General features: G+C 45.9%; 1 protein-coding gene and 1 long non-coding RNA gene across 2 annotated transcripts in view; one reads left to right on the forward strand and one right to left on the reverse strand.

The window, feature by feature from the left end:
• LOC139015355 (uncharacterized) overlaps positions 1-3,991 on the forward strand; it is a 37,141-nt gene extending 33,150 nt beyond the window's left edge. Inside the window, exon 3 of the long non-coding RNA XR_011472435.1 lies at positions 3,909-3,991. This is a non-coding gene — a long non-coding RNA (uncharacterized lncRNA). The remainder of the gene's footprint in view (positions 1-3,908) is intronic.
• The window catches only part of ACMSD (aminocarboxymuconate semialdehyde decarboxylase), a 48,704-nt gene that overhangs the window by 20,492 nt on the left and 7,220 nt on the right, over positions 1-20,992 (reverse strand). The window contains exons 2-8 of the mRNA XM_070423095.1: positions 20,941-20,985; positions 15,093-15,189; positions 11,010-11,059; positions 9,172-9,408; positions 4,534-4,627; positions 1,736-1,831; positions 183-355 (exon numbers count right to left, since the gene is read on the reverse strand). Coding sequence (XP_070279196.1) covers positions 183-355; positions 1,736-1,831; positions 4,534-4,627; positions 9,172-9,408; positions 11,010-11,059; positions 15,093-15,189; positions 20,941-20,985 — 792 coding nt within the window. The remainder of the gene's footprint in view (positions 1-182; positions 356-1,735; positions 1,832-4,533; positions 4,628-9,171; positions 9,409-11,009; positions 11,060-15,092; positions 15,190-20,940; positions 20,986-20,992) is intronic.

Raw genomic sequence — 20,992 nt, forward strand, 5'->3', positions numbered from 1 at the left:
GTGAAGGATGATTTGCATAGCACCCCCTGTGCAAACAAGCCGAATCCCAAATTTCACTGTCCCTGTTCTTTCTTCAGTTGCCTTTTCTTCCATCCCCCCCTTTTTTGAGAGATAGCAAGTAATTGGTTGCTGATCCTGCACTCTGCTCTCTAGACGCCATCCAGATGGTAGACCCAGCTTACCTTTCCCACGACATCTGTTAACAGCTTGAGGGCCAGGGGATCGTGAACCAGGGAGTCTGTGTAAAAGGAACCAAGGTACTTCCTTGGGTTGATGGGATTATCCTGGGCACACAGATCTGGGCGCACACTGAATCCATGGGAGATTCTTCCTACTGTAAAGGGGAAGGCTCCACCTGCAAGTAAAACCCATTACTGAGGGCTTGCTTCGATTGAAAGGGATTCCTTTCTATTGATTTTAGAGAGAGAGGGAGGGAGGGAGAAGAAAGATAGAGAGAGAAACATAGATGTGAGAGTGAAACATCAACTGGTTGCCTCCCAATGGGGATTGAACCTGCAACTTGGGCCTGTGTCCTGACTCGGAATCAAACCCATGACCTTTTGGTGTATGGGACAACACTCCAACCAACTGGCCAGAGCTGAAAAGGATTCCTTTTAATCCTCATGTTGTATGCAAAGAAAAGTTACTATAGCCCAGCTGGTTAACAAAGGACCTACTGGGTTCCAAATGCTGAGAGATGACCCAGAAGAACCCACAGGAACTCATCTAGAAATGCAGATTTGAGGAATTTATCCTAACGAGAGAAGACAAGTGTGTAAAGATATGTAGTCAAAGTTTTCAAATGTGGTGTGGTCATATGAGCAAAATAATGAGGCAACCTATCAGTTAGGTAATATCTAAATAATAATTATAATATCTAAAAATGTATTGCTATGCTTGCAACAATCAAAAAATGACAAAGCTCTGTACTTATTGACCTGGAAGATGTCTCTATATGCTGGTGAGAAGAAAAAAAAATTAGAGAGCAGCACGAGGAGTTTGATTGTGTGTGTCTGTGTGTCCAAGAGTCACAAACTCAATCACTTACCGAGACCAAGCAGGAAGTGTAAATGAATAAAATAGGTCTATTTTAAACAATAGTGAATGGTAGGGATTATTGGAAACTGGACAGCTTGTAGTCTGACAGAGATTTAAATCAAAACAAATCAAAACAAAATAAAGCAAAAACTGTGCCAATCAAACTAAACTTGTCTGCAAAAATGGAATTTGGTCCCTTGAACCATCATATACTTTATGACTAGAATGATTACTGGAAGGATGTTAGGGACTGAATTGTGTCCTTCCAAAATTCATATGTTGAAACCCTAACCCCCAATGTGATTGTATTAGGAGATAGGGCCTTTAAGGAGATAATTAATGCTAAATGAGGTTATAAAGTAGGACCCTAATCTGATAGGACTGGTGTCCTCATAAGAAGAGGAAGAGACAGCAGAATGATCTCCCTCCCTCCTTACCTCCCTCTCTTCTTTTCCCTCCCTCCCTCCCTCCTTTTCCCTCCCTCTCTGTGCATGCACAGAGTAAAAGCCATGTGAGAACACAGTGAGAAGGTGGCCTTCTACAGCCCAGGAAGAGGGGTCTCACTGGAAACCAACCCTGCCAGCACCTTGGTCTTGGAACTCTAGAACCGTGAACACATTAATTTCTGTTGCTTACGCCACCTAGTCGGTGGTATTTTGTTATGGCAGCTGAGCTGACCAAAACAATGGGGTCTTACCTCCATGTGCAAAACACACTTTCAGTTTAGGAAACTTCTCGAACACTCCACCCATGATCATGGAGCAAATGGCTGTGGTGGTCTCTGCTGGCATTCCTGAAAGAGGAAACAGTCACAAGGTACAGGGCTTGTCCCCTCTAGCACGAAGTTCAGTGATGCTCATGGTGTAAATGGCGGCTTGCTGTAATTGTCAGTCCCTGCGCCCTAGCATGGCTTGCTTATATACAGGCGATTGCCTTGGTGAGCAGAACCATCTGATGCTTCCTATTTGCCACTTGCAGGTAGAGTCACCTAATGGCTAGAATAGCCAAGGAGCCAGAGGACCTGTTTTTTGTCCTGATTCCCCCAGCTTCAGTTTTGGATGCCGTGGGGCAAGACAGTACAGTGAGTCTGGGCTGAACCCGAAATCCTCCCATTTTTGCTTTCCAGCCTTTGACGAGGTATTTAAAGTCCCCGAGCCTGCGCTTCACCTGTGAGACAGGGACAGTATTGCCCATCTTGCAAGGCTGCTGTGGAGCCTTCAAAATGATGATGTCAGGAAGGTTCTTGGCCAGAACTTCACATTAGAGGTGCTCAAGAAAATTAATTGCCTCCCTGTCCTCAATTTCCTCATCCGTAAATGGGTGGGGGTGATAATTGTTAATTCTTGCCACTTAAGTGCTCAATAAATATTGACTCATATTATTGTTCCTCCCAAATTTTTGCTGCTTCTTAGAGCTGAGCTTGAAAATAACTGGATTAAGCCCTGGCCAGGTAGCTCAGTTAGTCTGAGCATCATCTTGGTTGTGGGTTTGATCCCTGGTCAGGGCACATATAAGCATCAACCAATGAATGCATAAATAAATGGAACAACAATTGGTGGTCCTCCCTCTCCCCCCCCCCCCCCCCATAAAAAAGAAAAGAACTGGATTAAAGTGAATTATTTCAAGCTCCTAGAAGTGGCTGTTTCATGCCTGGTGTCTTTACTTCCTTGGATTCAGTCTGGGTTTCATTTCAGATGACTGCTTTTCAGACTGTGATTAAGGAATCTCTGGAGGCTCCACAGATGAGCCTGGCACCATCTGGGGAAGCCTGCTTCTCTGGCTGCCCAATGGGGCTTTAGTGGATGCTCATTCTGCCCCATTGCTCTGTGGACAGACACACCCCTGGCTCCCTGGCCCCTTGGGAACTCTGGAAGCATGATAGACTAACGTCCATCTGAAGTGGGCAGAGCTTCCTGAAGGCAGGAGATGAACAGCATCACTTCCTTTGGGTCCTATGATCCTGCTTTCCATTCATCACTTGGACCATAACTCCACAATCCGGTCTCCATACAGGAGCCAAAGCAGAATATTTGCAGTGTAAATTGGGGTATGGCCCACCCCTCCTGGGAATCCTCCAATCACTAATGACCACCTTTGCATCAGAATAGAATTCTGAAATTACTCATAGCCTGTTTGTGTATGATCTGTGTGCCTGTTTATTGTCTTTTCCCTCCAACCAGAGCATAAAATCCAGGAAGGCAGAGGTTTTGTCCACGTCTGTATCCTTGGTGCCTAGCATAGGGCCTGGCATGCTGCAGGAGATCAATGCATATGCACTGCATAAATGAATGATGAAGTGGCCCTTTGTTCTCCCCTCTGTTTTTCGTGTGGGAAGTTGCCATGTATATAAGCTTGTGGGACTTGTCAAAGTGCTGTGTGAATTGGAATGAGATTTTCTTTGAAGCCTGAAAGCACTGGAGCTTCTTAAGTGATCTGTTTCTACTAATTCCTGCTCAAAATTTGGTTGGGAGTAGATAGGAAGCTGCCTTAGTAAATACACGGGTCTCCAAAAGCAATGCCAGGGGCATAAAATATCAGAGTAGAAGGAGAATCCAAGCCAGCTCTCTCACTTGACAGACGAGGAGCTGGGGTGTCAGGAGGTGAAATGACTTGCCACGGGTTACACAGAAATCTAGACGAGCTGGAACTGAAATTCAGTTTTACTTTCAATATACTGCTCCATTTAGTGCTTTATGGTGGTTACTTCACTATTACTTGTATCAACGAGGCCGAGGAGAGAATGGGTAATGGCCTCCCAAAGCATACCCAGCCCTGCTATGCGGGGACCACTCCTTGGGTGTGTAGATGAGCTGCACTCTCCCCACGTGGCCCCAGGATTCTAACCTGTCTTCATTTCTTTTTCTTATCAGGATGCCAATGAGAGAGTGGACAGTCTAAATGGCGGCCTCTCCCCTATCCCTGTCCCTCATCTGAAACCATGAATGAATTGAGGAGGAAAAGAGCAGAAGAGAGGTAAGGTAACAGGGAAACTGAAAGTCTGGGTCACCCATAATTGAGGGCCTCCGATCCGTGGGCGGTGTAAGGTGACCTTCCCCTCCTAATTCCAGGGTTCTCATTTGAAAGAGATGATGCTACTATTGGCTTCTAAAAAACCGGTTAGACAGGCAACGTTACTTATCTCTGGAGCCTTTTGGGGAGTCTGTCATGAGGTGGTTTCAGAGTCAGACTGATCTGTGTAAATTCCATGTTCACTTATTAACTGTGTGACTTGGACAAGCTTCCTAGCTCCTCTGAGATTCAGTTCCTCCATCCATGAAATGGTTATTATAATGTCAGCCTCATAGGGTTTTGTGTGAATATGATTAAAATTAAATGAGATAATATATTTAGCAATAATCTGAGTAAGAGCTCAATAATGCACAATCCTGTTAATAAATTACACTTTCTCTCTTTGACATAATAGTGTTTCACAGATAATTGGGGAAAAAATACAAAAATTAGATCCTCTTTTCTAGACCCCAAGCTGACACAAACCTACGAGCCAAGGGAGCCAGTATTTGGCCATCCGTCCGTCCATCTGCATGTCCCAGGGGTGCACGAATAGGGAACAGTTCAGCTTCTCAGCTGCCTTCAGAGAAGGAATGAGAGAGGGTTATTGGGCGAGCCAGCAGATACAGGGCACTATTTTAGGGAAATTGCTTTTCCCTAGGTCTATATTGATCTGAATACACAAACCAAAATATTTTTGAAGTTGTTTCCTGATCTTTATAAAAGAGTCATTGATAAACTGTGCTCCTGCTTGGAAAGTAAAAAGGACACCTAGATTTAATGAGGGTGTGTATGTGTGGATTTACCGTTGAGGTTGATGAATTAATATATTGTTTGACAAAACAAGTCACAGGAAACATCCATCACTCAAATGTTTTGGCTGAGAGCAAAATGCTTAAGGACTGCTCTTGTACCTCAAATGCCAGGGAAATTTCCCCTGCTGGTTCCTCCTTGGTCTACTCTTTTGGAAAGACTGCTCACGTTCTATCTTTGGAGTCAGGACTGAAGTGTTCCCTCCTTTTCTCCACTTGGAAACTGAGGATGTGGAGAGTGAGGAAGTGATGGGCGGAGAGTCAGGGGTTCAGGACTGGGCTGGGGCAGGCTGGCCTGACCCAAGCCTCTGGTCACTCAGAGCCTGATAGAGGGTGGGAATTTCTGGGGTCTGCAGGCTTTCACAAAGCCCCAGGAGCTCAGCAGAGTCCCTAAACAGCCTGCTGTGAATGAAATCACTTTAAAGAAAGGAAGAGATCTCAGTGCCTCCATCAGGCCTGTGCTGTGATGAAGGTCATGAGCAAACTTGTTCCAGGGCCTTCTGGGAAATGAAAATACCATCTGGGTGGAATGACCTTCATTCAGCAAAATGTTTCCTTTTAAAAAGTCCCCCCAGCAGGCATTGAGTATTAGTGCTTAGCAAGGTTCAAAACATATTTTTCTTAGCACATTTCCAAATATATTGGGGTGCCAGAGTGACTCATCCTACCCTTACATATTAATATGTGGACTCACTAGTTTGATACAATGGGACTTCTGTACAGAAACATTTTTAAAAAATGGAGAAGCAATTCTGGGACAACATGGGATTCTGGATGTGGCAGGCAAGGGGTAGATTGGAGAAAGGACTTCTAATTCAACAGGTTCTGGGGAGAAGAGATAGAAACCTCTTGATATTAACCTGATAATGGATGCAGGCTGGAAAGAGAATACCAGCTTCTTGGGTAGTTTGGGCTTGACAAAGACACATGGCCATGATATCTCAGTGGGATTTGACTCCTCATTAGTACAAAAGTTGATTCTATGGCCTACGATGGTTCATTTCTATTCAATTCAAATTAACAAATATTTTTGGTCACCTTTTGTATGTGAAGTATTGTAGAGAACACAATCAGCAGTCACTTATACTCTCAAAATTGTAACTCACATTACCGGAGAATTTACCATGTGCCAAAGCTATCATAAGAATTTTACAATTATTAACTAGTTTTATTACTTATCAAATGAGCACTTGTGTTACTCCCATCTTACAGAGAATAGAGCTACGGCAGACAGAGGCTAAGTAGCTTTCTCAGGTCTTGTGGCTGGTAAGTGAAAGAGGCAGGTAGCTTGCCCTTACTATTCTGTCTGCCTCATACTCATCACAAAATCATTTTAGTGCCTGAAAACGGTGCCGAAAGTGTATTGTTGGGTTTACTCCCTAAGAAGGAAGGTCTAGGAACTAAGGTGAACAGTTAGACACTCTGGAGCTCCAGGCTGACCTTGACATAACACAGCCAACTTGGCTCATGGAAACTCCTCTTATTTGTTTCAGCTCGTTACCCACGCAAGTTACAGAGTAGTGAGACTGGCAAGTTCTGCCAACCAAACAAATGTGCTGTCAATCCCAGGACATGGTAAGTCAGCTGGGCCAGGGGGCTCTCCTGAACCCCCTCAGGGACTGCAAGCCCCCAAACAGCCTCGTTAGAATGATGGATGGGTCAAGCTAGTCACACAAATGGAAATACTATACCCAACAGGCTGCTGCTGCTTTCTGAGCCCAATTCTAATCCTATATAATAAAAGTGTAAAATGAAAATTGACCTGGCTGCGGAACGACTGGTCGCTATGACATGCACTGACCACTATGGGGCAGACACTCAATGCAGGAGCTGCCCCGTGGTGGTCAGTGTGCTCCCACAGGGGGAGCACTGCTCAGCCAGAAGCTGGGCTCATGGCTGGAGAGTGCAGAGGCGGTGGTAGGAGCCTTTCCTGCCTCCACTGCAGGTGGTGGTAAGGAGCAAGGGGTCCCAGACTGTGAGAGCCCTGGACTGTGAGAGGGATTCTGACTGACAGCTTAGGCCCGATTTCCAGGGGAATTGGGCCTGAGTTGGCTGGTAGATATCCCCTGAGGGATCCCAGACTGTGAGATGGTGCAGGCCAGGCTGAGGGGACCCTCCTTCCCCCCCCAGTGTATGAATCTTGTGCACCGGGCCTCTAGTGAATAATAAAATGACTTGCAGCTGAAGGTTTGCTCACACTGTGCTGAAACAACTTGGATACACAGATAAATAAATCCTCTTTCAAAGCTCATTAAAGTTTCTAGAAAACATTTACTGCTTCAGCTCAGCCACTGCAGCCAATACTCTTCAGGGAGCTCAATATTTAGAGGAACATTAAAGCCTTCAGGTCACCAGGAGGCTATTTAACAGGCATCTCCCAACTGGCCCGTAGGTACAAAAATGGGAATTTTCCCCCATGTAGTCAGAGCTCACTAGATAATAAAAGAATAAATGATCAGTGAATATAGTGCCTGGTGAGTTCACCAATATCTATTTAATTCATTATGAAAGATTTTATATTTACAATGAAAATAATAGAAAACAATACTATCCTAATTCTAAAAGGGAAGTAAACATTCTGAAATGCAGCTGAATATAGAATCATGAATCTTGAATCCTGGTGTAAGGAAAGCAGGTTCAGTTGCAGAAACAGGAGGCAGAGGAAGATTTTCAAAATATATGGCTTACAGAGTATCTTAATTGAGGAATGATTAAATAAATCAAAACATATACATATATTGGAATATTATGCAGTTATTTAAAAATCATGCATTAAGAGACTTTTCATTTAGGGTGGAAATTCTCAATTAGGATATGAAGTCATGCATCTAATAGAATATAGATATATGTAAAAAAACAAGTGAAATGTACTATAGCAGTAGTTACTTATCTTTGGGTGGTGGAATTATGGATTACTTTGGACTATGGAATATGTTTTCCTTTTTACACTTTCCTTTATTTCCCACAATTTCTTCAAAATTATGTTATACTAGAGGCCTGGTGCATGAAATTTGTGTGGGCAGGGGGGCTGGGGGCTCAGCCCAGCCTGCACCCTCTCCAATCCGGGACCCCTTGAGGGATGTCCGACTGCCGGTTTAGGTATGAACCCACAGGCAGTCGGACATCCCTCTCACAATCCTGGATCACTGGCTCCTAATCACTCACCTGCCTGCCTGCCTGGTTGGCCCTAACTGCCCCCCCCCCCCCCCCAAGCCTGATCGCCCCTCACTGCCTCTGCATGCCGGCCTGATCATCCCTAATTACCCCCCACTGCCGGCCAGGTTGTCCCCAACTGCCCCCTCCCTGCCAGCCTGGTTGCTCCTAACTGCCCCCCCCCCCTACCAGCCTGGTCACTCCTTACTGCCCCCCCCTGCCGGCCTGGTTGCTCCTAACTGCCCCCCCCCTCACCAGCCTGGTCACTCCTTACTGCCCCCCCTGCCTGCCTGGTTGCTCCTAACTGTCCCCCCCCCCCCCCACCAGCCTGGTCACTCCTTACTGCCCTCCCCCCCCTGCTGGCCTGGTTGCCCCTAACTGCCCCCCCTGCCATCCTGGTCACCCCCAACTGTGCTGCCCCGTCAGGCTAGTTGCCCCCAACTACCCCCTCCCCACCAGCCTGGTTGCCCCTAACTTCCCCCCTCCCCGCCGGCCTGGTCACCTCTTACTGCCCCTCCTGCTGGCCTGGTCATCCCCAACTGCCCCCCCCCCCCTCGCCAGCCTGGTTGCCCCTCATGGCCCCCCTGCCAGCCTGGCTGCCCCACACAGCCTGCTTATTCAGTCGTTTGGTCGTCCCTCACTAACCCCCCTGCTGGCCTGGTTGTAGGCAGCCATCTTGTGAAGCTGTGAGGGTTAATTTGCATATTACCTCTTTATTATATAGGATAATTTGAAAAATAATGATTTTTTTTCCCCAAAGCGAAAAAAAATATTGTTTGGTATGTCATTAACACAGTTCTTTGCACAGTAGCTATGATAAGGGTAACATTTTGGCTTCCAAATGAAAGATTAAAAGGAGAGCATGGGTGATAGAAAGAACAGAGATTTCACTCAGCTAACTCAGGGTGCATTTCCACTTGCCCCTCTCCCAGTGGAATGGCCACTCATTGTGGGAGCTCTTCCCACGTTTCCTCCTATGTCCTAGCATGTCAGCGGCATCTTTCTCTCCCCCTCCCAGTGAAGTGGCGCATTTATCTTCTTCCCGCCAGCACCCAGCACGGTGCCGAGCCCCAGCACCCAGCCAGTGCCCAGCCTCAGCGCCCAGCACAGTGCCCAGCCCCAGTGCCCAGGATGGTGCCCGGTCCCCCCGCACACTCACTGCGTAGACAGGGAAGAGTTCCTGCGCATTCAGGTCCCATGTGTTGATGTGGGAGCCGATCTGGATCCCCGGGAAGCCCAGCTCCTTCACACAGCGCTCCATCTCCTTGACTGCCAGCTCCGGGGCCTGCATGGGCAATGTCCCCAGGCCCACGAACCTCCTGGGGTGCCTCGCTACAGTGGCAGCTAAGTCGTTGTTTAAAAACTGGCACAGGTCTAATGTGTCTTGAGGTTTGGCCTGGTGAAGACAGATGAGGGAACACCACATCATTCAGAACCTCCTTCTTTAGCTCTTTGCTCCAAACAACACCTCCCCAGGCGAAATCACCTGTCATTCTCACTGGCTTTCCCTGCAGAAAGCTGAGGCACAGGCTGGGACAGGCACTTGCTACAGAAAACCCAGAAGCCAGGCATTGCAAATGCAAAGACAACTGCTAGTGTTAATGGTTAATTACAAATTGTGAGGCTATAATCTGAAGAGACAGACACAGTTACTGGGCCTGGCATCCCCACCCCTGCAGACAGGAGCCCGCAGGCTGCACATCTAGGCACCTCCTCTGCCCCCACACAGGAGGCTGGGCCCGGTGTGCCTGACGTCACCAGGGTTTCTCCTGGTCATGCCTCGTTGTGTGACATCAGGATGTTCTACACCTCTCCTGTCCCTGCTTCTCCCCCTCCCTGTCCCTCCATAGGCAGTGACACTCACAGTTACCCTAGCAAAATGCTGATGCAGATGAAGTTTGCTTTCTGTTTCCCTAACTCTTCCTTCTTCATTCTTTTCTTTCCTTTCAACATCATCTCACCCCACTGCCAGGAATTTGGTGTTTTCCTGCAATCCCAGTTGTGTAGTCAGAATGATACCCAGTCTGATAAATGTAGACATATTGAAGTCATAAATTTAAACCTATTTAAATCATGAATCTAATCACAGAAACAGATCAAGACTGAACCACTAGCACTGGAATTATGAGCCCCGGTGGGGAAGTATGTGTGAGCAGGTGGTATTGCCATTGCTGCTTAAACCACAACAGGAGTGAATATTTGCACGTGTGAGCAGGCGCTGGTGCACCCCCAGCTGTGTACAAAGGTGTCCTTCCACAAGCTCGCAATTATGCCTGAAACTTCAGCACTCGATACTTAATCACTTGGGGAAAAGCGGCCAACTCCAGGAATCCCATTTTGAATTGTACATTTCCCTGGGAGAGGCAACATATTAGGCCATTATTATTGTTCCCACCTCAAAATCATCGTCACCTCAGAATACACTCTCTTGTTGAATATTGAGTAAGGCACTGAGGGGATGAGTCATCAGACAGGTAAGTTCTGATGGAAATTTAGGTTGGGTCTAGAACTGTGCGTCCAGTGAAAATACAATGCGAGTCACATAGTGATGTGCAACTGTTGGCGATTGTACTGGACCCTGCAGTGGTCGGCAAACCGCGGCTCGGCAAACCGCGGCTCACGAGCCACATTCGGCTCTTTGGCCCCTTGAGTGCGGATCTTCCACAAAATACCGACTTCTGTGCATGGGCCACAAAGTTTCAATTGCACTGTATATGCGCGCCCGCATGTGGTATTTTGTGGAAGAGCCACACTCAAGGGGCCGAAGAGCCGCATGTGGCTCGCGAGCCGCGGTTTGCCAACCATGGGTCTAGAGCAAGGACAAGACTAAGTAGACAGGCCCAGAAGGGCACACTGCAGTGTGAGAAGCTGAGGGACACCACTGATCTCTATAGGGGAGAAACGGGAGTTGGGGCAATGTCAAGTGTGAGTCATCTACCAACTTGCCAGACATAACCCTTTGCCCACCAAGAAGATGGTTTGAAGTTTCAGACTCACCCAGTAGCTAAACATGACTGGAACTGTGGAAAGGGCTTGCACGGTCACTCCTAGACACAGACACAAAGAAAGGCAAAGCTGATGAGAATAGCCCAGACTCTCCTGTATTTCCTAGGCCCATGTAGGCCAGCAATTCTCCACTCCACCTCGTCCTCGCTCTCCCTTCCCTGGCTGCTCCTCCCTGTCCACTTTCTCTCAGGATTTCTGTTCCAGACCTCCCTCATCCCTCAGTGTTGGGTTCTCAGAGAAGGGGTAAATGCTGGACAAAAATGAAATCATTTAAAAACTAATTGATTCTCTTTGTCAAGGGTTATTTCTACCCTCCTTTTTGTGAAGGTCTATGTAAGCAAGACATTTCCCCAGCAATTTTTTTCAGGGCTTTTTATCTTAGCTCATGATGGACCGTGTATTTCCCAGTCACTTTCTCCCCCTCTTTAATTAGCTGCTAAGTGGTTCTGAGTCCCACTGTCTGCAATGCTCAGAATGGGTCCTGGGATTTGGCTCCAGAATCCAGCATCCAGGAGGCCTGGGATCTCTATCTTCAAGCTCTTGGAGCTCGGGTGTCAGGAAAGAGGCTGCCAAATGGAGGGTGCTCTCTTTTCCTCATGTCCACATCTGACCCACCAGCAAGACCTGTTAGCTCTACTTCAATTCCTTTCATACACCCAGGCATCTCCTGCCACTACTAACCAGCCTATCAGCATCTCCTACACGGACCACTGCAGAAGCCTCCGCACTGGTCTCCTGCCACCTTTCTTGTCCTCCTATGGTTTGTTCCCCACTCAGAAATCAGAGTAAGGTGTTAAAACTTAGATCAAGTCATTCCCTTGCTCAAAACTTTCAGGACTTTCCATCATACTAGGGTAAAATCCAGACTTGAGCGTGGTCTACAAGGTCCATACAGTCTCTCTTGGGGCTACATAATGTTCCTTGGTTTCCTGCCTGATCTTTGGAACTGTTTTCTGCCTCTGGACCTTTGCCTTCCTCCTACCTGAATGCTTTTCTTTTGGCTCATCACAAGATGGGCTCTTTTTTACCCTAAGGTCTCAGTTCACATGTCACTTCCTCAGAGTGGTTTCCTTGCTACTCCAGCCATGATCTATCCCATTGTTCTATTCCTTTCCTTTTCTAATACTTATTACAGTCTGTCATTTCTGTGTTTATTCTGTGCCTTCTACTTGAATACAAACACCACTTGAGTCTGTCTCTCCATGCCATAGCACCAGCATCCCAAGTGGTCCTGAACATACCCAATAAATGAAAGACTGCAGGTTTGATAAGAGAGTACTGTTAATCATTGTCACAAGATATTATTTACATTCATTGATTAGTATCAAACAGATGAGGACCTTTCAATTGTAAAATTTTTTACATTTTACATAAATACTTTCACTTTTATTACTCGATTTCATTTCTCTATTTTATAGATTAGATCTAAGGTCACATTTGAAAGTGGTGCCATGAGGCTCCTGTCCAGCCTTTCTCCTTCCCTATATCCCAGTGAGCATTACTTGTCACAATATTTCATATTGACATAGTAATTGTATTATTTGTATATTGGTTGATTTTGATACATATTCTTTGGCCTCTCAGAACTAAAGGGGGAAAACAAGTCTAATACAGTTAGAACTTACATTTTTTTAAAGGAGAGGGTTAGCAGTATGACATAGCACAACCTTTATACAACTTATTTGCTGATTAAAATTGGGGTGAGGGAGGAATATTTTAAAAACAAATTCCTAGGCCCTCCTTTGGAAATTCTGATTTAGTGGATGGGGCCTGAAAAAAATTTAACCAGCACCCCAGGTGACCCTTACCCTGAGGGAGGTTTGGGAAAAGCTTTTGTGGTGGAATGAAAAGAGTCCTAAGCACAATCTTGGCTCTGCTTGTTACTAGCTGTGTGATCTTGAGCAAATCCATGAACTTACTGGCCCCTGCCCCTTAGGTAACAATAGATAGATCAATGCCTGCCACTTAGAGATGTTGAGCTTCCACCCAAACCAGCACCAGGCCTGGATCCCTCCCCAATTCTGACCTTCCTGGGTCTGTTCCAGAACCAGCTTCAGTAGGAACCCAACCTAGTTGAGGACTTAGGAAATGCTTACATGTGTATCATCTCACTGTTATTATGTTGGCCTTTCTTTGTCCTGTGTTGGATCTTGTGATGAAGTGACCCAGGGGCTACCAGTTACATTTCGCTCCCTGTGAAGATGGCATGGATTGCTGGAATATTCTGTGTTGGGCCTTTGTCATTTATCTTCTTACCTCCACAGAGGTGGTAGGATGTAGTTGTTAAGCCCTTGGGGGTAGACTGCCCGGGTTCAAATCCTGGTTCTGACTCCTACAAACTGTGTGATCTTGGGCAAGTTGTTTAACCTCTGTTCCTTAGTTTCTTCATCTGTAAAATTGGCATAATAATAAATGATACCCCCCTAGGGTTGTATACGGATTAAATGAGTTGATACATGTTGAAACACACAGCAAACCCAAAGGAGACACCCTTTATCTAAGCCAATACCAGTCATCCAAGTCTCATTTACTCTAGTTTTCTCCTTGAAGGGGTGATGATCCTTGCTCAGGGTTACATTTAGAGCAAAGCCTTGCTCTTTGCTGTAGATCTGAGAAACATGCTCTTTCCCTAGCTCCCCTCCCACCACATACTTTTAGACCAGGGGCATCTACACTGTGTCCTGTGGAATGGTCTGCAGAGGTCTTCAGGCTTTCTGCAAAGTTCATTTAGAATGCCATTTAAATATACCTTTAATTATTTATAAAAACTATAAAGCAATTCCTGACCCAAAGTATCCTGGACCAAATTCTAACATTCCATAGACCACCTCCTCATTTGGGGCTGACAGGTTAACTCATTTTGTGTAGACTTTGGAGCAAAATGCCTCCTGCCATCTCTGTGTATATATTTTAACTTCTTATACATTTATCTTTGATTAAGGAGGTGGTAGTTCTGAGCTGCTCCTTCATTTGTGGGTATGAAGTGTTTGTTTTCTGGTCTACATCTAGACCACCAGTGTCGAAGCTTCGGCCTGGCAGTGTTGTAGGGCAGTTCCCCCTGGCATGGCCCATGCGTGCCCACAGGCTCGGCCCATCTTCTGGAGCGTGTGTACTTGGGTGGCACAGTAACAAGTGAAAGCACAGTGTGGCCATCATACCATATTTTAAATGGTCTCTTGAATTCTTTTAAATTGTGGGACTTGTTCGCTTTATAAACATAAGATAAGGAATGTAAAGCAGTTCTCAGAAATTGTTAGTGATTCAGCTTTGAAACAAGAATGTCCCAATTCTCCTCTTTCAAGTTTTGGAATTAACTTCATTATAGACGATTCTGCGATTACACCATTAACTTGCTTTTTAACTGCTCTCATTTCCACCCCTTATGTGTCAGTGGGGACTTTCTGTGTACTGTGTACCAAGACAAAGTGTGGGAAGAAATTGGATCCTGAATCTGACTAAGCAGGAAACTGGCATCCTTACTCTGTGAATTCTAATTTTTATTCTTTTATTTATTATTTTTTAAAATATATTTTACTGATTTTTTACAGAGAGGAAGGGAGAGGGATAGAGAGTTAGAAACATCGATGAGAGAGAAACATCGATCAGCTGCCTCCCACACACCTCCTACTGGGGATGTGCCCACAACCAAGGTACATGCCCTTAACGGGAATCAAACCTGGGACCCTTCAGTCCGCAGATCGATGCTCTATCCACTGAGCCAAACCAGCTAGGGCTAATTTTTATTCTTTTAATCAACTCTAATAATAAATACATGTTATACATTTGAACTTAAAACGCTTTAAAATAATAAAATGCCACATTTATGTTTTTTATGATATAACATTCTACTTTGAACAGGTATACTTAATTAAAAAAATTTTTTAATCCACACAAAAACAATTCTAGTGGGAGGCCCATCCCTCCCCAAGCGAAGTTGGAGCAGTCTGGCTCTGAGGAGAAAAGGCGATCGGAAGTTACCATCACATAAATCCTGTAAAGTGGTCAACAAACTTCAGGGAGAGACATGGCTTTTTATCAGATGTGATCACTGGTAACATTTCTCAGAGTAAGTACCTGTTTGGTCCATTTCTCTAATACGGACTTCTGGATCCCAGCAGTTCTCTTGGACCACCCTGAAAACCTTCCCGTCTTTCAGCATCTTTGCTTCTCCCTAGGGCAGAAGAGGCACATCAGCAACATTAACCTAAGTTTACTTAGAGGAACCCTTTCTTCTATGCTTTGGAACATGGTTCTCCCCTAATAGTAGAAATCTTTTCATTCAGCAGAGCTCAGCTTTTCACCCTCCTGCCCTCATATTGGCCTGGAGTTAAGGGAGTGTACTCGTAGGCATCAGCAGTTGGGCACAGAGAGAAACAAGGCCATGGTCATGGCCTTTTGGGGCTTCATGACTGAGGATGGCTGGTCGGTCACCTTGTCTCCCTGAACCACTGGCTACAAACCCCGAGAGGAAGGCTCAGTGTCTGGAAAACTCCAGATAAAACACAACATTTTAGAATTGAAAAGGACCTCGGAGATAGACTGTGTAGTCCAGCTGTCTGGTTTTATAGAGCAACCACAGATGGATAGTCAGAAGAAGTGATTTGTCTGGCAGAGCAGGGCCCACTGATGTCAACATCTGCAGGAGGAGATGGGCAATGAAGTGAATCGGTCTCGCAGCATGTGAGACCTTGGGGCCAAGGTGTTGACCTCCACTGGGCATCGTGCCACCTGTGTACACTGTCTCTTATTCCTCAGGGCAGGGGGCCAAGGTAGATGGCTGTACAGAAGCACAGCAATGGCTTCTAGATTCAGCCTCCAGTTTGTAATCCCTAAAGAAAAGGGAAAAGTTCTGATCCAGGTCCCTGAAATCAGACTGCTCAGGTTCAAGTCCCCATTTTACTACTTACTGTGTGTAACCTCTCTGGGCCTCAGTTTGCTTATCTTTAAGATAGGGATAATAGCCCTAACCGGTTTGGCTCAGTGGATAGAGCGTCGGCCTGGGGACTGAAGGGTCCCAGGTTCGATTCTGGTCAAGGGCATGTACCTTGGTTGCAGGCACATCCCCAGTGGGGAGTGTGCAGGAGACAGCTGAATTGATGTTTCTCTCTCATCAATGTTTCTAACTCTCTATCCCTCTCCCTTCCTCTCTGTAAAAAATCAATAAAATATATTTAAAAAAAAAAGATAGGGATAATAATATGACTTAACTTAAAAAATAATATAACTTATATCCTAAAGGGATCTTGTGAGCATAAAATGGGAGAATCCATATAAAGTCCATGGGTATCTGACACATGTTAAGTGTTGGTTATTCTAAGTATTAGTTATTAATGACATGTGGCTAACTAGGGACTAGGCTGTCTCCTGCTGTTCCCTGCTGTGAGGGCATACCATCTCTGGCAGTGCTTTAGGGCTCAACATTGCCCTTGGGCCCCGCCAAGTGGGCATGTGGTGATCAAAGGCCTTGAACTCTGCTTGAAGGAGTCCCTGCCCTCCCCCTCTCCCCCTTGTTTTGATTGAGAGTTGCACACAGGCCTTGCCACAGCTTCCTTCTCCATCCTTCTATCCCATGGACAAAACCTTCCCCCATTTCTGCTTGGAGAAAGCCAACCACTTTTCCCCTGCAGATGTGGCAGCCCCTTCACATCTGGCTTGCATGAGGAAGCCCTAAGATCCATGTTTTCATTTCTCATGGACTGGGGGGAAGAAGTCAGTGAGAAGTGACTTGTGTAACCGTGACAGGTGTCTGTGTCCAAGCAGAACCCAGTCTCTGACATCAGGGTTGACTTGCTTCAGTCCCCCCGCCAGCATCTGAACACCTTTCCTGGGTTGGGGAATCTCCTATCAGAGTCTTGGTGGAGGCAGAGCCCAGCCTTCCTCTAATAAAGTTCAAAAGCCCAAATGCTTGCTCTCCTTGCCCTGAGCTTGGCCAATCAATGCTTGGTTTTTAATCAAGAGCAAGTGATGCAAAAAGACAGTGGCCACATGCTGTGTCTGTCGACAGGGGTACTGGTGGAGGAGAATTTATTGAAATGATACTTTATGTAATGAGAAGTTAACCTTCAAAATAAAAACAGAAATTACAGCATTGGACTAGAACAGTGGTTGGCAAACTGCGGCTCGGCAAACCGCAACTCGCAAGCCACATGCGGCTCTTTGGCCCCTTGAGTGCGGCTCTTCCACAAAATACCGGCTCTTCCACAAAATACCAACTTCTGCGCATGGGCCACGAAGTTTCAATCGCACTGTACATGCGTGCCCGCACGTGGTATTTTGTGGAAGAGCCACACTCAAGGGGCCAAAGAGCCGCATGTGGCTCGCGAGCCGTGGTTTGCTGACCACGGGACTAGAATAATGGCTTTCAATCCATTTTGGCTGTGACCTCACATGCAGAAATATATTTTCCATTGTGACCCAGTAGACCCATATAAATCTATTTAAACAGATACAAACTGGGACAAAAGTTCCATGAAACAACATTGACTCTTACTATGAACAGTGCATCCCGCTGTTTTCTTTTGTAATCTATTTTGTTTCTAAAGCTGTCCTACCTAATCCTCTGACTTGTTATTATGATTCACTATTAGGTTGCAACCCTTATTTTCAAACACTGGAGTCGATGATGACTGGTCTGTGATTGTTTATCTTTATGGAAACCGCCCCTTGCCTTGGGCTTCCCACTTTCCCTTGCTATGTATTGTCTCTTTTATTCACTGAGCTCAAAAGGATCGCTATTGAATAAACACCTTTATCCGTTCGGGTTTCTTCTTGGCTTCCCAGTGAGGGGAAAATCATTTTCAAAAAAGGAACCCAATGATCGAAATTACATGGAATTACACACAATAGTGTGTATTTAATGCTCGGTGTGATGGAAATGGTGTGTGTGTGTGTGTGTATGTGTGTGTGTGCAGCCCCAAGGGCCTGGAAAACACTCAGTGGGGATCTGTAGATGCTGCTGACCCACGGTTTAGAAAGAAGCCCTATGTCCATCATTTGATATGCTCCCAGGTTCTTGCCATCAGGACTCAGTACTACCCCACCCCGTGCAGCTTCTGAGAGGAGGCCATACAAATTGTCTTGCTACCTACACTTTCCTAAATATTCAACCAAAAGACAAGTGGTATTTTTTCAATTCTGAACAGTGCTCTACCATGGCACACAAGCACCCCATTATTCATCTCCAAAGCATTGAAATTCATTAAGAAAAGAGACATAAGACCCTGGGGGGTAAGGGAGGCCAGGGGATTGTCAAGGGAGGGAAAAAAAAGGAGACATATATAATACTCTTTGTAATACTTTAAGCAATAAAACAATAAAAAAAATTTAAAAAAAGAAATTCATTAAGAAAAGAAGCTAGATGTTCTCCTTGCTATTAGTCTAATTTGAATATTTGTATGCATTCACATGTTGTTTTCCAGTGACTGTAATCCCTGACCACTGTAATTATAAAAAATACAGATTTGGTTTGGTTTTGTTTTACTTTGTTTGTTTTGAGGGAGAAGGAAGGAGAGTGTCACTGTTTTGTTCTGTTACACTACCATTGTATCCAAGTTTGCTGGAAATATGTAGGAAATGTGTAGGACTGGATGTGACTGGAAATATTTTCCTTCTTGGGTTTGGTTTTTGTTTTGTTTTGTTTTTTGAGATCTGCTGTTAAGTTTATGCAATATCTTGACATGAAAACAAAATGAAACGAAGGCCATTCAAATCCATTATCGAAGTTACAGACTGCAGCCTGGGATATGGAGTAAAATAAAAATCACAGCGTCCTGTCCCTGCGTTTGGGGCTTCCTTGCAGCCTTGTAATCAGCTCTGCTCAGCTTGTTTTCCTCCTCGGGGAGACCCGAGGCCCCGAGGCCAGCTTAGGTCACTGCTCCCAGGCTCGGAACTGGCACTGCTCAGCACACAAGTGCAGCTCAGTGTCCACATCAGCACTTAGTGGATTCCCTGTGATGAAGGTGAGAGTGAGCTGCCCCACAGATTCTGATGTTGAAAACTCTGTAATGGTTCCCTACTGCCTTCAGGATCAAGTTCAAAGGCCTAAACCCAATCTCCAAGGCTCCATCTGATGAGGCTTCTGCCCACCTCTTCAGCTTCTTCCCACCACTTTGCTCCTAAAACCTTTGCTTGCCTCAATCCATTCTCTGCCGCTAAAGGTTTTGTTTTTTTTTTAAATATATTTTATTGATTTTTTACAGAGAGGAAGGGAGAGAGATAGAGAGTTAGAAACATCTATGAGAGAGAAACATCGATCAGCTGCCTCCTGCACATCTTCCACTGGGGATGTGCCCGCAACCCAGGTACATGCCCTTGACCGGAATCGAACCTGGGACCTTTCAGTTCGCAGGCCGACACTCTATCCACTGAGCCAAACCGGTTTCGGCTGAAGGTCTTTTTAAGCCATAAACACCCTCCAAAGACTTTGCACTGTGTTGAAAATAAAATCCAGACTCTTATAGCATGTGTTACATGCCCCTCTATGATCTGCCTACCTCACTAGCCTCATTTCCTACCGCCTCCCCGTGTCATCACGTCTCAGCCACAATGCCCTCCTTTCTGTTTCTTGAGCATAGCTCTTCCTCATGCGATAGTCTTTGTAACCGCTGGTCCCTGAGCCAGGGATGCTATTCCAGGTTTTCCTTCCTTTCCTCCAAGTCTTCACTAGCTGCCCATGCAGCCAGCCCTAATTAGCCTCCCTATTATAGCACTGTTTGTCATTCCATTCTCCAAAGTGATCAGGTTTGTCTCCACGCAGAAGTTTATCACTACGAGGGCAGGGAACAGGTCTGTCTTGTTCACCAGTATATTTCCCAAGCCTAGCCTGGTGATGTTAATAAAAACCAGTGAGTGAATGAAGATGGGCAGTGGTTTTCAAACTTGAGTAAGCGTCTGAATCACTTGGAGGCTTGTCAAAACAGACTGCTGGCCAGTTCATCGGAGTTCCTGATTTGGTAGGTCTGAGTTGAGGCCCATAAATTTGAATTTCTTCCATCTTCTCAAGTGAAGCTGCTCTTGCTGGTCTGGGGATCGCATTTTGAGAAATGCTGGTCCCAGTCATAGCAAGTGCTTGAGTTGTGGGCTTAGATAAGTTTAATATTTCCATGCCTTTGTTCCCTGTCTTCTCTTCCTGGAAATCTGTTTCCTTTATTCCTGCTTCAAGCCTCAGGCTGGGCGTCACTTCCTCCAGGAGGTGTTCTCCAGGATTAGTGCCCAAATCTATGTCCTCCGGCACTTGGTGAAAAGCAGGCCGCCCAACCTTATCACACTGCATGTGTTCCCCCTGCACAGGGTAACCGCGTCTTCCCAGACCTCGAGTCTCCCAGGTCCGCTTAAGGCACGTGTGTGTTCCAGCTGGACGCTCAGGCAGGTTCCCTCCCAGCTCCGCGCAGGCACGTGCTGCCTCTGGAAATGAAGTCAGGGATGACCTCTCTGCAGCCTGGACTCTGAGCTCCTTCTCAGTCCTCCTTGCACCTTCTCCTCTTACCAAACAGAGGCTTCTCCCAAGTCTCCAATGTTTAACTTCTCTAGCTTGTGCTCAAACCTAAACTGTTCCATTTATTTGGTCGGCCTTCATCTATTATAATGACCTGTGGAGAGGGCCAGGTTAGTGCCCAAATCTATGTCCTCCAGCATCTATTCCTTAAGGCAGAGCAATAAATGCTAAAATTGGTTTGAGGGCAAAAAAAGGAGAGGTTTCTTAATGGCTTTTCAAATTCCAATTTACCATCCGGAATACTGCTCTTTGAAGTGACCCGCATTTTTTCTAATAATTTAAAGATGAGGCCCCTGGCCCCTGGTGGTCAGTGCTGCTCCCTTGCCTACTGCAAAGTCCACAGGAGGGCAGAAGGGTTGAGAGCTCCCGGAGGTCTCAGGCTCAGGGTGTCCCTGGGTCCGAGGCGGGCTCACTTTGGGAGAAACTCACCTTGCTGTGGTGTTGGAGCTGCACCCAGCCTCCGTAGCCAAATCTCTGCAGG

Source organism: Myotis yumanensis, unplaced genomic scaffold, assembly GCF_028538775.1.
Source record: "Myotis yumanensis isolate MYYU_CA2020_CCGP unplaced genomic scaffold, mMyoYum1.0.hap1 SCAF_8, whole genome shotgun sequence".
Taxonomy (NCBI): domain Eukaryota; kingdom Metazoa; phylum Chordata; class Mammalia; order Chiroptera; family Vespertilionidae; genus Myotis; species Myotis yumanensis.